The following is a 23460-nucleotide window of genomic DNA, read 5'->3' as shown; positions in this document are numbered from 1 at the left end:
CATTGCATAAATCACTAACACTTCATTTGGATAGTCCACTTTAGACACTCTACAAACCATCTATAGACCTGAACTAACTGATTCTTAACATGTCATATCACATTTATTTATATTTCACCACCGTGTCATAAAATGTATCAGAAGAGTCTACATGAATTTGAAATTTTCATAGGACTAAGGACGAGCTGCTGATCTAAATATCCAGAGCTATAAACTGGACAATCCAAATAAAGCAAAAACGATGTGTAAATAGTAAATCTATTATCAAATAAATATCAAGAGCTATAAAGTGAACAATCCAATTAAATTAAAAGAAAAAAGCAAACTGATATTCTATAAAGTGTGAATAGATTGTCTACTTAACATTAAGAGCGATGAACTATATATAATAATGATGTGGAATCTTTGGGTGTTTTCTTTCAAGTATATATTTTTTCATTGGTTCTGACTTTACTTATCATCAGTGGCTAAGTTTTAGCACACAGTAGTAGAAGGTAGTAGAAAGAAAGATATATATTTAAAATCACACTCTTATTTGACCCCAGATTGAAAACCAATGAAAAATAATCTTATAATAAATTGCATAATAAAAGGCAGTGAAACAGATAATAGTCCAGTCAAAAGAATTTACCATTGTTGAAATGAATATACAAATATATAATATTTACACCACCAACCACCACAATCAATAAGACATCAACAGGACAGCCAGACACAGACCCCTGTCCCACCAAACCCTGGCGCAAGATGCTACCAATGGGTCTATAGCCCTATAGGCTGGGGTGGAAGACATACCACATATTTTTGAGTTGCATACAGCCCATATTTTTATGCCATATCTGGCTTGCTTGGTATGTATTGTTCAAAAGTGACATCTCCTGCTGAAAGGAACAAGACATTTGTCAACAGTAGCACTAGGGCTTGGGTTCTACAGCAGGAGCAATTGTTCAACCCACCTATCCCAAACAACCCCTAATAGCTGCCAATTTATCATGTTACCTTTTACGTCCTCTTGTTTCCCTGTCATCGAATCGTATGACACAGGAGATCATATGAAATGATTTCAAAGACATAGTGGCAGGGCTACTCCTATTTCATCTGCACAACAATCAGGGTGTAAAAACTGGAAAAATTGCAGCATTTTTGTAGCAGTTCTCATGTAATTAGGAAAAAAAAACACATCATTAATCATATTTTTTAAGCCTTTGAAGAGTGCCTGGGGTCTCTAAGACCCCAAAGAGAACAGGAGGGCTAGAGAGCTAAATTGGCCACGCTGTCTGGGTGGAATGGATGCCCTGTGATGTAGCATGAGCAGAAGTTTGAAATGATATGGCTGGCTTCACATGTCTTGGAGGAAGTTTGTTTGTCCCACCATCCCCTGTTGGTAGCTGTCGTGTGATAAGGGACAGTAAGCTAGTGAGTGGGAACTGGCAAATGACCAAATCGGGGAGAAAACCAAACAAAAATATCAGATCTCCTAAAGGTTCTTCTTTCTTAGGAAGATTTTTTTTTTTTTTTACTTTTCTGTAAAATCTCATATATTGGGCCTCATTTATCAAACTGGACATGAACTGATTTATTTATAAATCCTTCCTACAAGCATTTACACAAGAAATTTGGTATTCATGAAAATCTGAAAAAACTTTGTATCCTACTCCTGCTACTGAGTGTGTGTAAATTTACACATAAGAAGACTAACTAACTAACGTAAATCTCAACTGATCATATATAATTATATAATTTGCAAAGGAGTTGCTGCATTTTAATATATGGATTATGCTGTCAAGTTTAAATTGCTTGTTTATTTCAGTGACACACTGAAATGTAATATTTTTTAAGCCATCGTTTCATATTAATGGCATTAAAGAAATATTAAGTATTAAAAAATAATGACAGCAAGCCAACCCAAATCCATTTTAAGAAAAATAAGACTTGTAAAATGCTGCTGCACAAAAGGAGGATGGGTTGGTCTGTGCATATGGTAGCTGTAAGCAGAGATGGTGCAAATGGCAGAATTTATATTACTGGAGGAGATAGCACGTGCCATCCGGAGACTGGAAATATAATTTTATTTATTTATAAAAGCTGGCTCATACATTGATTCCATTTGCCATGGCAGTGCATCACCTTAGTGCCAGCACTAATTTGGCTGGCAAAAAGATCCTGTACCATTCCTGTGCATGTCCAGGTTTTGTCTGTGCTTGGATTTCTTGCTACTGGCACATTTCAGTGAGAGATAAGTGACTGATCTGGTTTGTCTCAGCCTTCAATGAGCTACATACTCTCTAGAGTGCGGTGTGCCATAATCCAGCTCTTCCCGAATACGTGAAAGTGCATTCTTCCTCTATCCAAATAAAGTGTTAAGAAAAATCTTTAACAAAAAAAATGTTAGGTGATTTATGTAAAGGTCATGTTAAAACCTTTGAAACGACATGAAAGTATTTTTGTCTTTACATGAAAAATAGAAAATGAATATGTACTGTATTCCCAACATCTGACATTGTGTTGCAAGCTCTCTCTCTCTCTGTCTCTCTCAAACACTGTGAGAGTATATGAACCAGAAAATGTTCATTGATTGTCGTGTGCATTGATTTTCAATGCCAATATTGGTTTTTAACCATTTTACTGTCTGATTTAAATCGGATCTAGGTTTCTATACTGATGTGGCTATATTGTAGACTGTTGTGCCAATTTTTAGATTCAAATTAGGTTCTCCTTACCCCCTACAAATGATCATTTCCTAAGTGCAGTAGCAACATTAATACATAAGAGAACTCATTATTAAGGGTTAATAATTAACAAATGAAACAGTTAACAGTATATGTGTGAATATATTGGTACCAATCAGCTAAAAATAATTTGTCTTCGTTTTAAATAATGTGTTACTGGATAAATATCAACTAAATACAATATTGTTTTTTTTTTTTTGTTTTGTTTTTTTACACAATAGAATAAAACTGATTATTTGGCAGTGACTCATACTTTAACCAGTTTAAAGTAGTCCTATTGAGCCAAACACTCCACAGTTTAGTGTGCTCCCTGAGCTCATGAAAAGCTTTGTAATGCGCTGAGGAATTGAATTAGAAGTAAACTGCACTGTTGTGATCCTGACATCCTGAGGTGAAGAAACTGTCCATGAGAATATACAGAGTGAAACATTTTCATCTTGTTCATCTTTTCAGGGGACACATAAATGGCAGTTGGCTTTCGTATATTGAGCTTTTCAAGCTATTGCTGTTCCATTATAAAAGGCATAAAAACATAGTTGATATCTTGTGACAGAAGTGTAAGAAATGCATTTAAGCTTATGACAACATGTTTCCCAACAGTCAAATAGCATATCAGTCAATTCAAGTGTCACTCTTGTGAAGGTTTTGTCAAGCAGAATGTTCACACATTAGAAAGTCATAGCAGCCAGAAAGAAAAAAAAAAGATTCGTAAAAAATTATTTCCTCTCCTTAAGGCAAAGAAAATGCAAAACGTGTTTTTCAAAGTACAAATGCTTCAGTCCAGAACTGTACACAGCTGTTTCACAACTGTTGTCCACAGAGACACAATAACAATCAGTTTTATCAAAAAAGCCTAATCAATAATCACCAACATGATATATATGGTGCAAAATTGAAAAATTGTTCAGTGAATAACTGTCATTTTACTTACTGCGTGCACATTAGTGTGTCGGCTCTGCTATATGTGTGTCAGCATATTAGTGTGTCGGCTCTGCTATATGTGTATCAGCATATTAGTGTGTCGGCTCTGTTATATGTTTATTTAATTATTCAAATGCATATCTCTTCTGAGTGCTAAAATCTGTAATTTTAAGTGGCATGGAAACATTTTCAGAAAGGTTCACAGATTTGCACATTTTCTTAGTGTTCTCAGTGCAATTACTTATATTCTAAAACAGGAAAAAATCATTTTTCACAATATAGGCCCTTTAAATTCTTGGTACATTCCTTTCCAGCACACATCTTCTCCAGGACACTGTGCATCATCCTCTATGCAGTGGTTTCCATATGTGTCCATGTTTGTCCTTGATTAGTTGCAAGTCTTTTTCAGCTGCGTTCATATATAGGTCTTTGTTGGGGCTGCCTGTAACTAATGCACTTTTATTACATGGCCACAAATTACTATGTGGGATGCGTAAATTTGATCGACCATTCTGAGGTCTGTTATTTCTGAATAATGAACTGCTGAATTTGTATTGACTGCTGGGTTCTGCTACTCTTTCACGTCATTCATGTCATCATTCTACTGACAGCTACATTTACTCAATATCTCTGTTCGTATCAACAATTCCAAGGAAGTTTTATTCACCTTGTCACACTTTATTTTATATGTAAATGTTCAGTGAACATTGTAACACTAAAATGAGTACTGTTGCTGCAGGCTGCTAGGTCTGACATTAGCTAAGTAGCTAAGTGGCAACATCTTGTGCCATAAAATTGGCTATTTCGCTATAATGACTGATAGGCTGTGCATGATACATGCTTATTTTCCACTTATTGACTGTGCAGAGCTAGGACTGCTTGCAGTAAACTTAGCCTGTTGGATTTATAGTTCATTTAGTGCTGCCAACATTAAATGTCTCATTGAGGATGCATAAATGTCTTGTCACAATAAAATAATCAGAAAATGAAACTCAAAACAAGGTTCTCTTTGGATTTAATTCACGTGTCATAGCATCTACTTTGTTAATGGAGTCATGACTGAAATAAAACGAGAGAAATTGACAGTGACAAGGCTTGGATTAAATATTAACAGACTGTTAAAAGAGCAACTTGAGCCAAGTGTGTTATAACTAGAGTGAGCCAGAGTGGTGATGAAGTCTGAAAAGCTTTGCTCAAATTGTTGTTTGGCTCTTTATCAGAAAAGCAAACGTACTCTATAATAGCTCCAGTGGACTCATTTAGTGCTGGACTCGAAATACTGTACAGCCCCTCCTAACCAAGAAAGCTTGCATCACACAAAGAAAGCAAATGTGCGACTCTTTGCATTTAAGATATTACAAATGTACCTCTAGAGATACTGTATCTCTGCTTATACCATGTAAGTGCATGGTTAGCATTAGGGATCTTTGTTGGGAACTAAGCAGTAACGTTGTTGTGGTCCATCATTTTGGAATTCTCAAACATTTTGTACGTACCCCCAATTTCATGTGAATACCAATGGAAACACTTGCACTGAGCCAATGTTTACTGGATTGATATGTGACACACTAACACTTCATCACTCACACACAATATAGATTACTATTCCTCACATTAGGCTCAGGCTCTGTTATGCTGCTATGCTCATGCTACAGGCTTTCTTATTGTCTAAATCTAACACTAGCACTAGCACTAAATCTGTGAAGATGGAGAAAAGGGAACACTTGCTGTGCAAGGATTTAAAATGAACACAAATTGTCGCGTACATGAGCCAAGCTAAACAATGACGAAACACCTTTTAAAGTAATGAAATAACAATATATACTCTTACATAATACTTTGTGCCTGTCAGCCAATAAATGAAGCATAACATCATATTAGCAGGCTCTTCTACGGCTTATGCTCAGACTAGCATGAACCTAATGAAAATGTGGAAAGTTGACTTGCCAGGTTAGTGAGATAACACGGCTTGCAGTCATCTGTCTGAACTTATCTATAAAGCAAACTAATATTACATAATGTATCATTAAAGTTAAATATAATACACATTTACAGTATTATATTAATAGAATACAGAGCATTTCTGGCTGTAGTATTATCATCTGTAAATGCTTCCATACATATTAGCTAATGCTTCCATACATCAACAAAAAATGTTTAGAGTTAGGCCTATACTTTAATGGTTCCATCATGTGCAATAACACGGAGAGGGAAAGAAACTCAGCAACAAGAACAGATGCTGGAACAGATTGCTCTGTGCTAAGCTCTGAGTGTCTTCAAATCCTTTAAGACATCATATACCAACTGACTGATATCTTTTGGCTACTTTTTAAAGTTTTACAAGAAGAAACTCATGCTGCTCAGCTGAGATGTGCAAAACAGAGAAAGACACTAAGTCTATTATATAGACTTATACACTGTATGTATATAGTATATACTGTATGTATATACTGTATACATACAGAGACAAACCCAGTTTATCAGTTTTGGGGATTTTTCTCATAAATTATCGTCCAAGTTATTTGTATTAAAAGCGATAGCATCCGTCTCATCTTAACTGGGAAAAGGAAAGTCATTTTTTTCTCATTATTACAATCGTTCAAATTATATTGTACTGTATATATTGATTGTGAAAATCAAAATGAGAAACAAACCAGCAGCTGAGGCAGAAAGGAACTGCTGAATCAGCTATTTTGCTTTCCAAAGGGAGGAGATTTCATTATGTTGCTTAGGGGATCACAAGAAGTAGGGAAATTGATGTTTTTCTGTACAACTTTACTATGAGAGTTGATTTGTTGGCATCCTCGGGATGAAAAGATCTACTTGACTGTGGTGAAAAAAATAAATAAAATCCACCATTCTGACTATTCTTAAGCAAAACTGTTTTTCTGAGAGCCTTCCAATAACTATCAATGCTATCTGTGTGTGGAGGTAACAGGTGAGATCCTATACTGTATTTGCAGTCTTAAATATGCATTGGATTGCTCCAGAGAAACATCTATACTGTAGCTGTGCATAATGTATCTCATCTCATTTTAAAAAAGGATGAAGATTTAAAAAATCTCCCTTCCTGGGTACATTATGTTGTTTTCCATGCATTTCAAAATCCACCTGTATTGGATGAAAGTGGTGCATCCAGTCTCGTTGACAGTAACATGCAAAACTGAATATATAACAGTAGCAAAACAAAAACCTTGTAATTTTGCGCCACACTGACTTGATCCTACTGTAAAAGGCTAGTGTCTTGTAGCAACCTGTGATCACAAGGACTGTGAGGCCATGGAGGCTCAGACTGCTACACTGGAGAAATCTGTGAGTACAACACTGATAGTGTGGTAGGCTGTTACAAACTTGATGTAGATAACCCCATTTCTAAAAGGTGGACAAATCATACATTTTTTTAGCTAGACCACAGGATAAGGGAAAACTCCAGCATGCTGCACAGTCCCCTGAGGTCCAATTATCTAGGCAAAAAAAGCAGCAACTAATGTAATTTAACTCAAAAGGATGATGAACTAATTATGTAGTTTCTTTATGTAGCCATAGTTTCTCATCACATTCTTTCATCACACATGTTATTTCAGTATGCCTAATGGCTTTATTTTCACTCAGTGAATTGTTTAAATACAAGCTGACTGAGTGTTGGGCTAGCAATCTTCTGAATTTTGATTAATTTTTATAATTCCTGAAAAAATATATTTTAACAATTTAAACAAACATATTGAATAAAATGTTATCTTTTGCAAGTGTGGGAGTTGAGGGTGTTTTTTTTTTTTTTTTTCTTTGGTTCTCTGGTTGTTGGGTGAAAAAACAAGTAGAACTGACTTTGACCCTGTTTGGATCAATTCTAAAATCTAATCAGTTCATCTGCTGGTTATAATGATAATTCCATATAAATCCTACAAACTTTTAACTTTTAATCACTCGTACTTGAGATATTACACAAGCGAGAATCTCAGATATGCAGACAGATGCATGGACAACCTGAAAACATAATGCCTCTACCACCTAGTGCCAGAAAAAATTGCATAAAAAATTGGTGGTGGTATATTAACAGTTTATTGAACCTCTTTGTCCACTAGGCAACTGTGAATGAAAAATTAATAGCCCGGATATGTAATCTGCTAGTCCCTGGCACTCAGGCTAGCGATTTATCCACCTGATTCCCACCATGCAAAATACTAATACTGTTTACCTCACAACAAACCTTGGATAACCTGTGATTCTGAGGTTCTTATGAATAAGACAGCCTTTAGGAAGGAAGATAGGAAGGATGTGAAGCATGTGAAAAGGAAACGTAATGCCTCCTTTATATAAGAATGATACTTCAGAGGAATATTATGTTTGCAGTGGTATGAGAGAGATAAGTCAGTCAGTCCTCATGCATCGCAATTTTCAATAGCCTTTCATCACCCTTCCACACAATCACTTACTTCCTGACCCCCTTACAGCTTCCCTGCTATACCATCCCCCATTACTAATAGAATGGACAATGCTCCTGTACTGTGGAAAGCATTGTTCCTTGTCCCAATAGCAAAGAATGGACAACTTGCAAGCCTCAGTAATCACAAACTGGTAGCACACACATCTCCTATTATGAAGACACGTTATAGGCTGGCCTTGGTCGCCTTAAGACCCTTGAGTAATCCATCATTGGGCCCCCTGCAGATTGTCTGTCAGTCCCATGTTGGTGTGGATGATGCAGTGAACTATATGATGCAGAGGGTGTGGATTAAGTGTAGTCACACTTGTCCAGTGCTTTCAGCACTGCTAGAAATAAACAAAGTGAAATACTGGTGTGTGCTCCAAGGATGCCATGGATCACAGAACACCACAGCAATAACAGTCACTATCACAGACAGTCAGGTCTCTTGAGGTGCTAATCAGGCTTCATGCAACCCACAGAACCACAAAACATCAGTGTCTGTACTGATGGCATGTGCCAGCCAGTTGTGAACAGTGCTCTAGCCCCTGAACTGTGCTCCCAATACTAACAGGGACAACTAGAAGGCCTCAGGACCTGCAGACTGGTGTCTGACCACTCATGTTACGAAGACTATTAAGAGGCTGGTCTTGCTCCATCTCAGACCACTGGTTAATACATCATTGGACTGCCTGCTGTTTTCATATCAACTCCATATCAGTGTAGATGATGCAGGGATCTGCTGTGTATGCTGTATAGGGTTTACCGGTAACACTGTATGGATTATGTGTAGTCACGCATTTCCAGTGTGTTCAACACTATCTAGCCAGCAGTGCAGGGAAAGCAACAGGGTGAATGCAGCTGCATGCCTCTAGGATTGCATGGATCGGAGACTATCTGAGTAGCAGACCTTATAGTACTCTATATCAGAAAAGGGAGTGAGCAACACAAGAGCCCTTCAGGGGACTGAAGTTTCTCCCTTTCTGCTTAGCCACTACAAACACAAGGGCCCTTCAGGGGACTGAAGTTTCTCCCTTTCTGCTTAGCCACTACAAACCTTTACTGTAAATACACCTCTGAGTCATGTGACCTACAGAAATTCTCAGATTTTTGGGGTGTGTGGAGGATGGACAGGAGGTGGGGTATGGGATTTTTGATTGATAGTTTTTTTTTTGTCAAATGATCTTCCTACCTATCAATTGATCTACCAACCTAACTGCCTTACCAACCTAGCTTACTGTATCTATCTACCCTGTGCAAGAGACCTCAATGGAGTAAATCAAAGAATACATACATTTTGACCTCTCATCATTGCTGATGAGGCTGAGTGGAATATAGATAATGTCAAATATAAAATATCTCAAGTGCACTGGGCTGTGAATTGCATGGACTTTGATTGTCTTTGATTCTCTCTGGAAATTATACATTAGCATAACTAAAAGTTGAGGCAGAGCTAGAGCTGGTGGCTTGGGAACCTCTTTGAGAAGTTCATATTCCAATTACAACCACAATCTTTGCAGAAAATCTAAAAAAATTGGGAATGATTTACACCACTTACATGTGTGTAATATGAGCATTATCCCTCCTGAAGATGACTTGCAGGAATATCTTCAAATATCCAGACTAAAAGTAATCACTGCAGAGCATGAATTTAAATCTAATTGGCTCTCTTTGTAATATTCTGCCTCTTGTCAGGATAGTAAAAACTGTGTTGAACAAAACTCTGTACTCCCTCAAAAAATGTTCTTTCCACTCCTGCACCCTGTGGATGTTTTGATAGCAGCAAGATGTCAGTGTGCCCCACATCATGCCAAGTGAACAGCACAAAGATGATACTTTTAGCCTGGTGTATTTCAATTGTCTAATGTGTCATGAGCTGCTGTGCTCCATTCTATAGATCTCGTCATGGGGATGATATCTATCATTGTCACGGCTGCATGAATATGCATATGTGTTCAGAGTGAACCGGCATTGCCTTTGGATAGTGTTGTAAGGGAGTGCGGGTGAATGTTTTGTTCATTCTAATGAGAAGAAGCTGTACCACTTCACTCACTGAGACTTGGGTTTAGTTGGTTCATTGTTATCTGAGTCTCGCAAAAAAGTAGTGCAGTTGTCATGATGTGTTTCTGAATGGATTTTCTGAGATATCATCTCTGAAAAGCAGGCTATCCTCAGAATATAATTTGCTTTGTATAGGAGCAAAATGCACATTCAACTGATGAAAGATACAATAACAATGTTGCTTTGTAGATTTGTGTAGATTGGTGATATAACGAGAGCACTTGTGCATGATGTTCATGTCATTTCTCCTATGTATATCGAGCTATTATATAAGCATTTTACCTTTGTAAAACATTTTACAAAGAACAGATCAGCTCAGTGAAATGACCATTCTGTGAAATGTACCTCAGTCAACAACATTCCTTAGCACAGGTCCTCCACTGGATGATAAGGTGTTCATTCATGTTAAACATTCATACTTGTTATTGCACTTCAAATTGACATAACTGCATGAAAAATGTGTTTGCTCTTGCTCTATATTTGAGATTTAGTGGTGGAGAGATTTATTTCTTGGATGTACAGGCTTAGCCATGAAAATGATTAGAGCCCAAGGCTAGATTGTGTTCACAGATGATACACACTGCAGTCACTTTTTTGTTCCCATGTATCCCATCTTCCACTGCCCTGTTTCTCTTTCTCTCTCTTCCTCTCACTCCCTCTATCTCTCCCTCCCTCCCTTCCTCTTGCATGCCTGAAGCTTGCTACATTCCCATCCAGCAAACAGAAGCTAAAGAAATATGGTCTGAGGCACATCTTAGTGTTTATTTATTTCTATTTAGATTATTTATAATGCTGAGAGCTCCGGGGTGGCTGCATGGTGAGATAGAGGCTTAGAGGTAAGGCCACGCTTCTGACTGGTGAACTGTATGCAAAATGATGGAATTAGGTGCCAGCTAGCCTTATAATGGGATACTTGACAGCTTGAATAAATTTCAGTCACATGCACACATGTACTCATGTGTTCAGACACACTCACACACCCAACCTTCAGGAACTGGCATCATGCCAGAAAAATAAAGCTGATGTGGTGAGAAACATTGCTCCAGCAAAGATTGCAGTTGAAAAGAATGAAAATACATTAATCAAGAACTACAATAATCAGCGTTCAAGGTACATTGTTGTAATACACTTTTCAGAGATATTGTTCATCATAATATCATCATATATTATTATATTTTTTAACAAGTTTTTTAAAATAATTACAAACTTCACTAGAAGCCGCTAATGTGATATTAAGATTTTGTACTTAATCTTTAAAATTGTAAAATCTTTAAAATATTACAGATTTATTTTTCCCCTCAGTGTTAATTTTTTTAAATAAGTATATTTTAAATAAGTAATAAGTATATTTTTTTAAATAAGTATATTAAATAAAAATGCAAAATATATATACATATATATTATCACTCTTCCCTACCTAATAGTATGTATTAACTTTTTAAAACTTTAAAGTTGGGGTTAGTGATTTTTAGGTCAAAACACTTTTTGTAATAAGCATGCATGTGTTTTGTGGGTGTGTCTTTTTAGGGAACACTGTCGGATGTGTTTGTTTGTATGTTGAGATATGTTAAGTAAGCTAATTTCCACCAGAATCACTGCCAACACTTTTACGTTGATTTAAGTCCCCATGAAATGGCTTGAAAGCTGTGATTAGCTTCTGTATGTTGATGTATTTCCTTTGAAAACACAAGTCAGAGTAACAGCATTTTTAAGTTGTCTGGATTACATAAAAACCAGTAGCTGTAACAGCCACACCCCACCGCAACCTGACAGTAGCTTTGCACACTAACTAAATATGGAGACTAGCAAAGGGTTTAAGGAGAGCCTCTTTTCAATAGAGTTTTATGGCCACCTTCACCCACACCTGTCCACTTTAACAAGGAAGACAACATAGATGATGAGATGCCATGGCTTTGGAGTTATGATGTACATTTGTGCCAAGACCAACTGGCAGATTGTGACAGATAGCTGCAGGGTCATCACTGGGATGCATCTGACATGTCTGAGTAGTAGGCTTATAATTAATTTTCACTATTTGATTAAAATATAGTACTTAATCTTGCTGATGGAGAAACCCAGATGCTGTATAAAAATGGAAGCACATTGTCTGAGGTAGAAAGATATTCTGGCAGTGAACACCCCCAAGTTGGTAAAACACTCCTCTGAAAAGTGTCTGTCACATTACTCTGAAATTGCACAAATTCCACTGTCTTCAAAATGAAAAAAAAAAAAAAAACTCCAAATAACACAATTTTTCCTCAACAAAGGGATAAGAAAGTGTGCAGGAAAAGGGAATATTGTGCAGGAAGAATCCAAAATTCACCAAGGAACCATGTTTCCTGCCAACAAGCTGCTACTGTAGAGCAAGACCTGCACCCTGCAGGAGGATATATACATTCTAGAGAGCGTTGTATCATCAATGTATCATCAAAAAAATTATGACAAAATGTACAATTAAAATGAGAATATTTCCACAACTATTTTTTGTATATTTTTGGATATATTGTCATATTGGTGTTACACATATCCTGTAAATCCAAAATAAAAAAATAAATAGCTAATATAATATATATATATATATAGTCGAACTGTGCATGAAATTCCAGTGGTATTTCACGTCTATTCAGTAAGGAGGTTCATTAAGACTCATTATGTAAACTCATTAAAGCTGGAATAATCTGTTGAGACCATAAGAGTTTTCTGGAGCAGTTTGTTTAATAGTTGTCCCTGAAGTTCAAGCATCTTTATCTGCAGATTTAGGTTTTGCACTCTGTGTATGTAGAAGCTTATTCCTATTATTGAGCTGGAAAACAATTCTATTTGGTTCTCTAACTAAACCTCAAATATGAGCAAACACAATAGAATTCTTTTGGCTATAGATCTCTTTGTCTGAGGCCCCTCTCAGAGTGAATGCTTGCATACTGTGAGGAGCTGAGTGGTGTGTATCACGTCTAGTCTCCTACTGAATAAAAGAACTGGGAGTGAGGAACCTGCTGGAAATAGTGCCTGCTGATTTTGATGTGCATAGCGGGGTGGCTTTGAATCTCAGTCATAAGTCTCCCAGATAAAAGCTACATTACTAGCTGGGTCATTTTTCTAAAGATCAACATCCTGCAGTCAGAAAAAGGGGTGCAATCAGCTTTCTTTCTGGGCCATTCGTAGCAATATTCACCACTGAGAAAGTCTCATATTCACTTTTTTCACACCCTTTTTTGCAAACCCTCCTCCTTGATAATTTACTGCAATGCACTGGGAATATCCAACGTTTTCTTGGCAAAGGTGTTGCAAGCAAACAGTGATCTCTGATCTGGTGAGCTGTAAAAGCTTGTTAATTTTTTTCTCTTTGTTCTTATATAGCTCTGACACTTTTACCTGTGCAGTAACCCCAGCCTGACTGATGAGGCCAAGGTTTTTAATTTCATTTCCAAAGAGAATGTCAGTAAGCTTATGAAAAATTGCGGGGAAAAACTCTGCCAGACCTTCAGAGGGACCTCCTGACAGTTCTTGAAATTAAAAGTCCAAAAACTTTAATTTAGTGCTAAAGCATCAGATAAGTAAAAATAATTTGCCCTTTAAAGACTCCCAAGCTTTAAACCTCCTCAATCCTGATAGGTCAGAAATAAGAGAATTCAAAAAGGGATTCTCCGGAGTAAATTGTAGCTAATGGCTACAGAAATGTGTGTCTTGATTACATTCTCGCCAACGTTATGATGTGGAAAGGAGACTGTATGAGTGCATGTCAGCAGGAGATTTTCTTGTAGTAGACAGCTAATCTAGACCTCAGTAGACAGAGATGGTGTCACATATCTTATTGAGCTTTGGCTAAGGGAAGTGAATAGTATACAGAAAGCTGATTTCAGTGAGTCACAAGGATAAATGGCACAAATTTTTAACCTTAGCCATCGACATAACAGAGAAATTAAAATGGAGCAAATCCTTCACTGGAGTATGTCCAGTCCTGTGCAGTTTCTGTGGTGATAGAGGAGGCTTTCAGTTATGATCCAGATGCTTCCCTGCATTGTCATTTCTGGTTGGGGACATATAGATTTCATGTTACTGTTACATGTGATGGACTAATATCAGCAAGGCCATGCAGTAATTGATATTGTACTCATGTACTCAGAGTGATAAAATGAATCAGATACAAACACTGCAAAGTTAACTATTTACCACACTAAAATAAAAATGAAAGAATATGTTAGACATTTTGCATACTATAAGAGCAATAACACTTTCAAAATATAACAATGCTATATAGTACATTGTGTCATTTCTTCTCAAGTGTACAACTTTCTACCTTTAGTATACATATTTTACCTGAAAATGTGAATTTAAAACTCATAAGATATACAGCAGTGGAACAAAAGGGGAAAAAATTGCCTCATTGAAAATTATAAATATTCATCCACAAGTTGTTCAGGGTGGATTTTTCCATTAAATTTAAAAGAGTACTGTGAAAAATTCACACTAAAGATGCAAATGGTACATATTTATTTAGACAAAGGTGTACGTGTGTATTTTGTGTCCAGCCAAAACTCAGGTGATATTTCATTAAATGTGGTTAACAATTAATGTTTTTTTTTTATTTAGGTTGGTTGTGTAGTACTGTGTTCTATAGCTGTAAGTCAATAATATTGTCATATTCTTTGTCACAATTTTGTCAAGATCAACTATTAAAGATAATGAAATGTGTCTTCCAAAATATTCATAATTAACTAAAGCCTGGAGTATCATTAAAAGTATTCAATTCAATACTCGGAACTAAGTTTGGCAAGAAAATGGTGTGTATATACATATATATATATATATATATATATATATATATATGTATATTTACAAGCATATATATTTACTCACTTCTGACTTACTGAACTGCTTTTTGCAGGATGTTTATTTATTCTTGACCCATTGTACAGCTTGCCCTTGGTCAATATACCATCAAGAAATGAACTCTCACTCTCTCTCTCTTTCTCTTTCTCTGTCATGGTAGGTGGAGAAGTACCATACACCACTCTGGCCACAAGGTTGATGATGGGTGTTTGGTGGCTCTTTGCTTTGATCGTCATTTCTTCCTACACAGCTAATCTGGCAGCCTTCCTCACCATCTCCCGCATTGAAAACTCCATCCAGTAAGTGTCTGCAATAATGGTTCTATTAACTCAGCCCTGCACTTACCTTTGAGACCTTCATTGCATTTTTGTATTAGGGGAAAATTATATAAGAATTGTTTTTTTCTCTCACATCAATTTCTAGGCAATACTATTACCTGGGCTTGAGCAAACTTGTATCAATTCACCTCTTGTCTCCTAAAGGGAGGAAGAGATATCATTCTGTATACCAGATACAATTGCACTGGATCCAGATGGAAGACTTTACTGCCACATGATGTATTATGTTTGAGCTGAATAAGACAAGCAGGATCAAGAAAATTCTACCAAGTGTTACGTTCTTCATTCTCCTCAAGTGAGGAGAAGCCAAAATAAGCTAACTGTATCCATCACTCCCAAGGCACACACATGCAAACACAGGCGTGCATCTCTCTCTCTCTCTCTCTCTCTCTCTCTCACACACACACACACAAATAAAGCAGGCAAGCAGGGCTTTACTCGTAGGCTATGCGTAAACAAATGAGACCCAAACACCACTTTGTTCATTCTCATACTGCTCCATGGAAAAGGAATTGAAGTTTTGTATTTCAAAGTGAGTATAAGTATAGCAGTATGTGTGTTATGAGGCATGTTTTCATTTCTGGACCATTATAAATTAGATCTATGATTTATAGTTGATTAACTACATCTTTGCACAGGTAAGTCATAGAGAGGCAGAAGAAGAGCTTGAGGGCACACATATAAGCACACAGTCGAAATCACATAGGTACATATAATAACTGTGCATAGCTCTAGGGCTTCACTCGTTCTTTCTTCTCTCGCTGAGGTCCCTAATCTGGCACAGTTATTTGACTAATCATATTCCACAACGCCTAGCAGTGATAGAGTTAATTGTGCTTATACAATATTTCATATTACTAAATGACTAAGTATGAGGATGGTGAGTAGGGCAATGAAAGCAGCTTATTTTCCCTCACTTTGTTTATTTTCACTTGCATTAGATTATCATTAATGAGCCTGTGCTTAGATCACTTGGTTCTACTTCTATCCAGCTAATTAGGATTTCCATAAATTTAAATGCATTATCTGTTAATGTGTAGACAGTGATGGGGTCATTACAGTCTTAATTACAGCCTAAACCCCACACCCATGGGTCTGTTGTGTTTAAAAGTGAGAGACAAGCCATGCCTGTCAGGAAGCATAGAACTATTTATGAAAAGGAAAAAAGTCACTCAGATCTCATAATTAGATAACTTTGTGTTGTGACTGGAGTTTGATTACCAGCTAGATAGGCTCTAAGGGCTGTATTCAGATTTGATGATATAAGCTGGTGACTTAAATAGCTACGTCAGTTTTATGCAGGAAAATTTCTCTGATTCAGAATCTGTTTTTGCAAGTGATTAAGACAATTTCCTGACTATTAAAATTGCCTACATGTAGTTCATACCTCTGAGGTTGTCGTATTTTTCTTGAAGTGTACGAGACGGGATTTTTAAAACCATCTAAATTGTCTTTAAACACAGGCAATTGCCTTTAAGCCCCAAAAAAACGGTATAACAAAAAAGCAAGGCACAATTTACAAATAAACAAATAAAAAATATAGACTAATATAATGATTCATAAACGAGGAGGTGGTAAGCAAGGTGGTAAACAAACATCAGAGTCTAGTATATTGCCCATATGTTGCTGCATGAATAGTCCTAGTTTTAATTATCATATTAATCACTGCAAGTTTGTCTTAACAATTTTAATAATATGGCTTCCACTCTCGTTTTTTGGCAGCGCTTGAAATAGCACTTGATCCAGCACATTGTATTATCCTATTATTCCTCTGTGTGTGTGTGTGTGTGTGTGATGTTGCTATGAGGTACTAAATGAAGGTTATGCAGTGATTATGTGGGTGTGGGATGTGAGCTATTCTTTCATGCTTTCAATATGTTATTTTGCTTTATCAAATTAATAAAATAATGCCAAAGTTTTTGTTAATTCGATGTTCTATAAAGACAATATGCCCATGGTTATAAGCTGATCAAGCACTCATCTGCTCATCTGCTACATTTACAGCTCACTTTAAGTTAATTCTTAATTATTTATACATATAAAATTTATGTATTTAAAAAGTGTCAGATTTATGTATTTAATATTGGCCTCAAATGCCATTCCATAGTTTGTAGTTTACACATTTACAGTGTTCAGCCCAAAACCTAAATTTCAGTTTCATGTATTATGGTTACATCAAACTGTCAGATAGTGGTGCTGGACTTAATACTGCTCCTCGCTCGAGAAGATAAACAGTTGAAGCCAAAATTTTACATACATCTAGGCTATTTTTCATAACTCCATACATTTCATGTTACCCTACATTTCTTGTATTAAGTCAGTTAGGGCATCTTGGTGTAATTCAGTCATGTTTGTGGCCATTCTTCATAAAGCCAACTATTTTCTGAAGCGCACCCATCCCTTTTCCACCAAAACACCCCCAAAACACGATGCTGCCACCCCCGTGCTTCACAGTTGGTCTTGTGTTCTTTGGATTCAAAGCCTCCGTCTTTTTCCTCAACACAGGTCGTGCTTAAATCCATAGTTATTTCTGAGGTCTAATACAATGTGCACAGTTTTTATACTTCTCACAATATGATTTTACAGAGTTCAAATATTTGGCCCTAAAAGCATATTTGTGTATGTGTGTTGAAAGTCTATTTAAAGAGGTTTTATTTAGCATCTCAGAGCCAAGGCTCTGATTGGAGCAGTGACGCTAATTAAGATGTGTGTTTTTTTAGTGATGGGCAGCTCTTAACCCAGCATTGTCTGTACCAGCAGAAACCTATTGGCACACTTAGCTGGTGTTTCTATTTAATTTGAATTTGAGGTCTGGCTTGAGAAAGATTTTTTTTCAAGAGTTTTGTTTCCACTTTTATTAGGAGTCTTTTTTAATAAGTGTGAGGGAGTTTAATGTGCCTCGGTCATGCTGATTGCGCTGTGCTGAATGACGTGCAGCATAATGCTACAGATTTGCCTGCTGGGTAACAAAAGCAAGAAGTCTTCTCAAATTCTAAGAAAGAGAAACTCATTTACATTGTTCAGCCAAATAGATTCTACAGCAAAGTGCCTCCATTTGGTGATTTAGCTCATTCTACTCTTGACAGAGGAAAGAACAGCAACTAGAGAATATCTCTTAGTGGCTCTTTTTAAACCACAAAGTAATGTTCATTCTAGGGGAACATGTCCAAATGAAAATGGATTTTCATGTGGGTTACTTCTGAGGTCTATTCGGTGAGTGGTTTGGATGAGGATGGTTTCGTTTTGAATGAGTTAGACATATATCTATACAATATACTGTAGTATAATTAAGAGTGTCATGCAAGGATTTTTATTTATGTTATAAACATAAATATGACTCACATACAGTAAATTATAGAATTGTAAGCAACCTTTAATGGGAAGAGTGCATGCATAAAATAAACATACAAAAAATCCCCAATTCTCACTGTAAAATAGTGGTGATGGTGGATCATCATTGATTATTAGAGCTGATTTGCAGCTAGTGGTCTGGGGAGCTCTTATGGCATCATGATCTCTGCTAAATATCACAAAATAACACAACATTTTAGCTCAGAAAATTGATCTTTCAACAAGATAATAACCCCCAAATCAACACTGACATGACTGAAAAAACACAAAAACACATTATCCAATGACCGTCTCATTCTCTGGATTTGAACCCTAATGAACCCTGCTCTTAATTGTCGTAGGACATCCACATGCATAAACCTAAAAACATGATGAAGCTTGAAATATTCTGCCTGATAGATTATCTACACATGTCTCAAACCTTGTTAGAGATTACAAGGGGAGGCTTAGTGCTGTTAGTCTCTCCATGGGAACACTTCAGCAATTTAGCAGATCATTTTATAACCAGTGTTTTGCAGAAGACATTTCACTAGTTAAGAAAACTTTTAATGTTTGGAAAAAATATTGCACTAAAATAATACCATACAGCATGCTCATATGTTTAAGCCCAAAATATCACTAATCACCCTAATCACATCAGTCAAGTGCTATATAATTTTGGCTCATCTTCATGAAGGGTGCCAATAATTCTGGAGTTGAGTAGACTTATCTACTCTCAAGTCTGAAGTGTTGTCACAATAGTCTAGATTAAACTTACAGGTATGATAGCATCCCCATTGCTGTCAAATGGAGTATAATTGTACTGCAGTCTGTTTTAAAGTGTTTGATGGACATTCTCTATAAGAGTTAAATGACATTACACACCCACTATTATCAAGGTTTAGAGACAATTCCTGTAAATTAAGTTTTGAATATAATTTTCAAGCAATTAAAGATGAACATTTGTGGCTCAAGTTCATAAAATCTTAAAAAAGGCCACTGGAGTTAAGTACAAGAAGATGATTTTTGTAAGATGACAGCTGTCTAGTGTAATAATATTCAATAAATCAAAAGCTAGCTCAGCTAAGTGCAGTAATCTCTGAAGTACCAAACCACTCTTCTACGCTTCTAGCTGACCTCCTCTCAAAGGTCTAATGAAAGCAAACACTCACTTACACTTGTTGCCCTTAAAAGGATTTTATTAATTTATGTTCGTGAAATTTTGGGCAAAAAAAAACAACAAGTGAGACAATTAATTGCTAAGTATTATCATTAAAAAAGAGAAAGTATCACTGGTATCTGTGAAGCTTTAATATTTCAATTAGCAAAGCTTTTTCCCCCCAAAGGTACAGATGGTGCTATGTGCTTATTATATTTCAATTACTTTATTTGAATGTTCATTTCTGCATGGAGCGTGAGTCTGCGGGCTCGCCAGCTTTTAAGTGGAGGCAAGATTAACTAAGCAAACTGCAATGTAATAAACATAATGTGTGATATAATGTGATATAATAATATGTGTATCTTGTGTGTGGTGTAAATGAAAGTGGGTGGTGTGAGAGCGAGAAAAGACTGCGTGAGTGTATTTATACAAAATTGTGTCTATGCAATGCATGTTTTAGGTATGCAAGAATAGTTACAGGCTTTATATAAATCTGTCAATCTTAATAGTCTTAACAATCTTAGTGATATACCACTAAGGATGCCCATGTGTTCTCAGTGTGTGCTCAGTGGTGTGTGTTCTCTCTACAGGTCACTCCAGGACCTGTCCAAGCAGACGGAGCTGCCGTACGGCACTGTCCTGGACTCTGCCGTGTATGACCAGCTCCGCAGTAAAGGCATGAACCCTTTCGAGCGAGATCCCATGTATTCACAGATGTGGAGGATGATCAACCAGTCAGGAGGAGCCGATAATAACGTGGAGGACTCAAAGGAGGGTATTCGCAAGGTGCGGTAGGCCATCACGCTTAATCAGACACAGAAAGATGCTTATTTACAGATATGTACAGTAACAGGTATATGCACCACAATAGAAAATAATGAGCTAATTTGTCCCTCTGGATAATTGCAATAGATGTCCAGATTTCTGGCTGATGATAAACAATTATCGTCTCAGATATCCTGTGATATGATGTGTATAAAATTCGAGCTTAATACCTCCAATCTACTTTCTGTCCTGCTGTGCCTTCCCTGATTTAAAATCATAGTAATTAAACATGTTAAATAGACATACATAATTCTAAACATACAATAAACAAGTATTTACAACTCAGCATTCATAGTGTGTGGGAAAGTCAATGATATTTCTGGAAAAAATCAAAGGGCCGAATGAAAAGGTAGTTTGTGTCAGTAGAAAGCATTAAAACATTAACAAGCAAAAGAGACTGCCAAAGAATTGTGGAAAGTTGTTCAAGATGTATGGAACAACCTTCCAGCTTATTTCTTTACAAAACTGCATAGATGGTAACACCACTATATTCATTTGATTTATTTTTCTGAATACTGCTTGTTCGTTATTTTTTAAAGCATAATCATTTACAGATGTGCCTATGTAACATGCATGTCTTTCATTAACTCTAGTAATCATGGTCATAATTCCTGGCAGGAGTCAAATCACAGGCAGATGGAGAACAGACAGACGAGAATAATCCATATTCAGAATTGAGAGAACAAACACACGTCGAAAGCAGGAAGTCTAACTAGAAATACAAAACCAAGGAACTAGGGAAAACAAGAAAACACAGCTCAGAAATGCACAGTAACATCAATGAGACTTAGAAATGAAACTAGAATACAGCAGGGAATAAAAAGACAAGCATAATCAGGAAACACACCAAAGACGTGTTGGGCGGAGAAGGGACCGAAATAAATGCATATGTCAATGTAAACACAAAGCACCTGGAGGGAAATCAAAACAAAGCATGAGAACAGCACTTGAGAAACGTGCCATGTGCCAAGACGAGGAATTTTTGACAGCCTACAATTTATACAGTTCTGTTTAAATTTCTAATTAAATTCTACCAAAATTGCCAAACTCGTTTGTAGTATGAAGTGGTGTGGTATATGTACTTATTTAATATTAAAGTGGTACTTGCATGACCAGTACCAGCCTTGATTTGTTTTATTTTATCACTAGGAAAATGAGGTAATATGGCTTAATGTTGCGTGTTTTACTGATTTCACAAGAACGATTCCCCTGCTAATTACATATTATGTTGCAGCCTAATGCTTTATTGTTGTTGTTGTTGGTTTTTCCTTGCAAGATTTTATTTCAGAAATTGAGCTCAACTTGCTGCAATTAAACAGGGAGTAGGGCATGAAAGCTCAGGTTGTACACCTTCGTTAGATCACAGGAGGGTTGGATGGAATGAATTGCTCATTAAGGCTCGTTGCCATTACACTGCACGTTGTTGAGGCAATCTCGACTCACAGGTGTTCCGATAAATATTGTATGGCAGGACAACATCTTTGTAGTGCCATGAATACAGAGAGCTCTGTTTTCAGCACTGTTCTTCCCTCACTATCCACGTAGGATTTTGAGCTCCCTCTTTTGACCTTGAAAATGACAGGATAAGTACCTTTTTATCCTTGGTGAGAGTATCCCTTTTGTCTCTGACGTATAATATTGCTGGTTATGCAGTCGCAGAATATCCTACATTGACTGTAGTTCTAGAATATGCATATGTCTAGTTTACTCACCACGGTTATGAAAGAAAGTACAAAGCCGTTCTTTCTCACTCAGTTTGCCTTTGCCTCACTCCTTGCTTTGTTGATAGCTGTGTCAGATCTCCAAATTATCTGCAAAGGTGTGAAAACAGCCACCAAGATTGAAATAGAAATCACTGAGGCATGATGATGTAGCACAGAGTTAGGCTGGGCTTCTTTACCACAGATAAGAAGGTAAAGATAAAGCTGATAGTATAACACCGTGAGATAACGGTGGCTCATATTTCCTGTGACATTTGCATTCCCGTTGTAGCTTCGCAGTGGTCGGCGTCCTGTAGCACATGGGCCCTTTGTGGGCTCAAGTAGTTATTATGCTTGATGGCTTTCCTTATAGGGCCTTATCTTCTGACGAGCCTACGCATATTGACATACTATATTTGATTGACAAGGCATGTGGGCATGTGAGATCTCTATATGGATGACGCAAAAGATTTCAAAAAAAGAAAAAGGAGAGAGATGATAATCTGAACCTCTGAGGATTTTTTTGACATTCGATGTCACAGTTGTAAACTAAACAGTCTGAACAGACCGACATTAAAGTAGTACCTTCATGAGACAACAGAAAAGTAAAAGTGAAATGATATCATGTAAGGTAGGTAACTGAAGAATCCAGAGGAAACCCACAGGAACACGGGGAGAACATGTGAAGCTTGGAGCGTTGAGGCTGCAACGCTACCCACTGCGACACTCTGCCACCCTGTATAATATTTATGCATATTAGTAATTGTAATCCATTTATTTGCCCAATTCAAGATGACTTCATTACAATAAGCTTTTGCATCCAGGCTCCACCAAATGGGAACTAATGCATTCATTCTCTGTCTCTGTTCCTTGGAATCGAACAAATACTGGTTACGAAATAAGCTTTACGCTTTCTTTCATTACACAAACACTTATTTATCAGCCTGTTCTCAGTTAGCTCATTAGCTTGTTGTCACACTGAGATATGAGATACTGGTGTGGGACTGTGGGAGGTATTACAATAATGGTGTGACTACTCTCACTGGAGTTTGAGTTGCTTCCAGTAGAAGCTTTGTGCATCACATAGAGAAGCATTCGGTGTGGAATTCTGTGACGTAGCCAGGAATATATTTCCAGGGAGGCG

General features: G+C 36.9%; 1 protein-coding gene across 3 annotated transcripts in view; it reads left to right on the top strand.

Moving 5' to 3' along the window:
* The window catches only part of grid2 (glutamate receptor, ionotropic, delta 2), a 392977-nt gene that overhangs the window by 330359 nt on the left and 39158 nt on the right, over nt 1-23460 (top strand). For all 3 annotated transcript variants that reach the window (XR_003403097.3, XM_026919491.3, XM_026919501.3), the window contains exons 12-13: nt 15125-15263; nt 20382-20577. Coding sequence is in view for 2 of the 3 variants with exons in the window: in XM_026919491.3 (XP_026775292.2) it covers nt 15125-15263; nt 20382-20577 (335 nt within the window). In the remaining variant the exon portion in view is untranslated. The remainder of the gene's footprint in view (nt 1-15124; nt 15264-20381; nt 20578-23460) is intronic.

The sequence above is a fragment of the Pangasianodon hypophthalmus genome, chromosome 8 (genome assembly GCF_027358585.1).
Source record: "Pangasianodon hypophthalmus isolate fPanHyp1 chromosome 8, fPanHyp1.pri, whole genome shotgun sequence".
Taxonomy (NCBI): Eukaryota; Metazoa; Chordata; class Actinopteri; order Siluriformes; family Pangasiidae; genus Pangasianodon; species Pangasianodon hypophthalmus.
The sequence above is the reverse complement of the archived record's forward strand: the minus strand, read 5'-3'. Positions and strand labels throughout refer to the sequence as shown.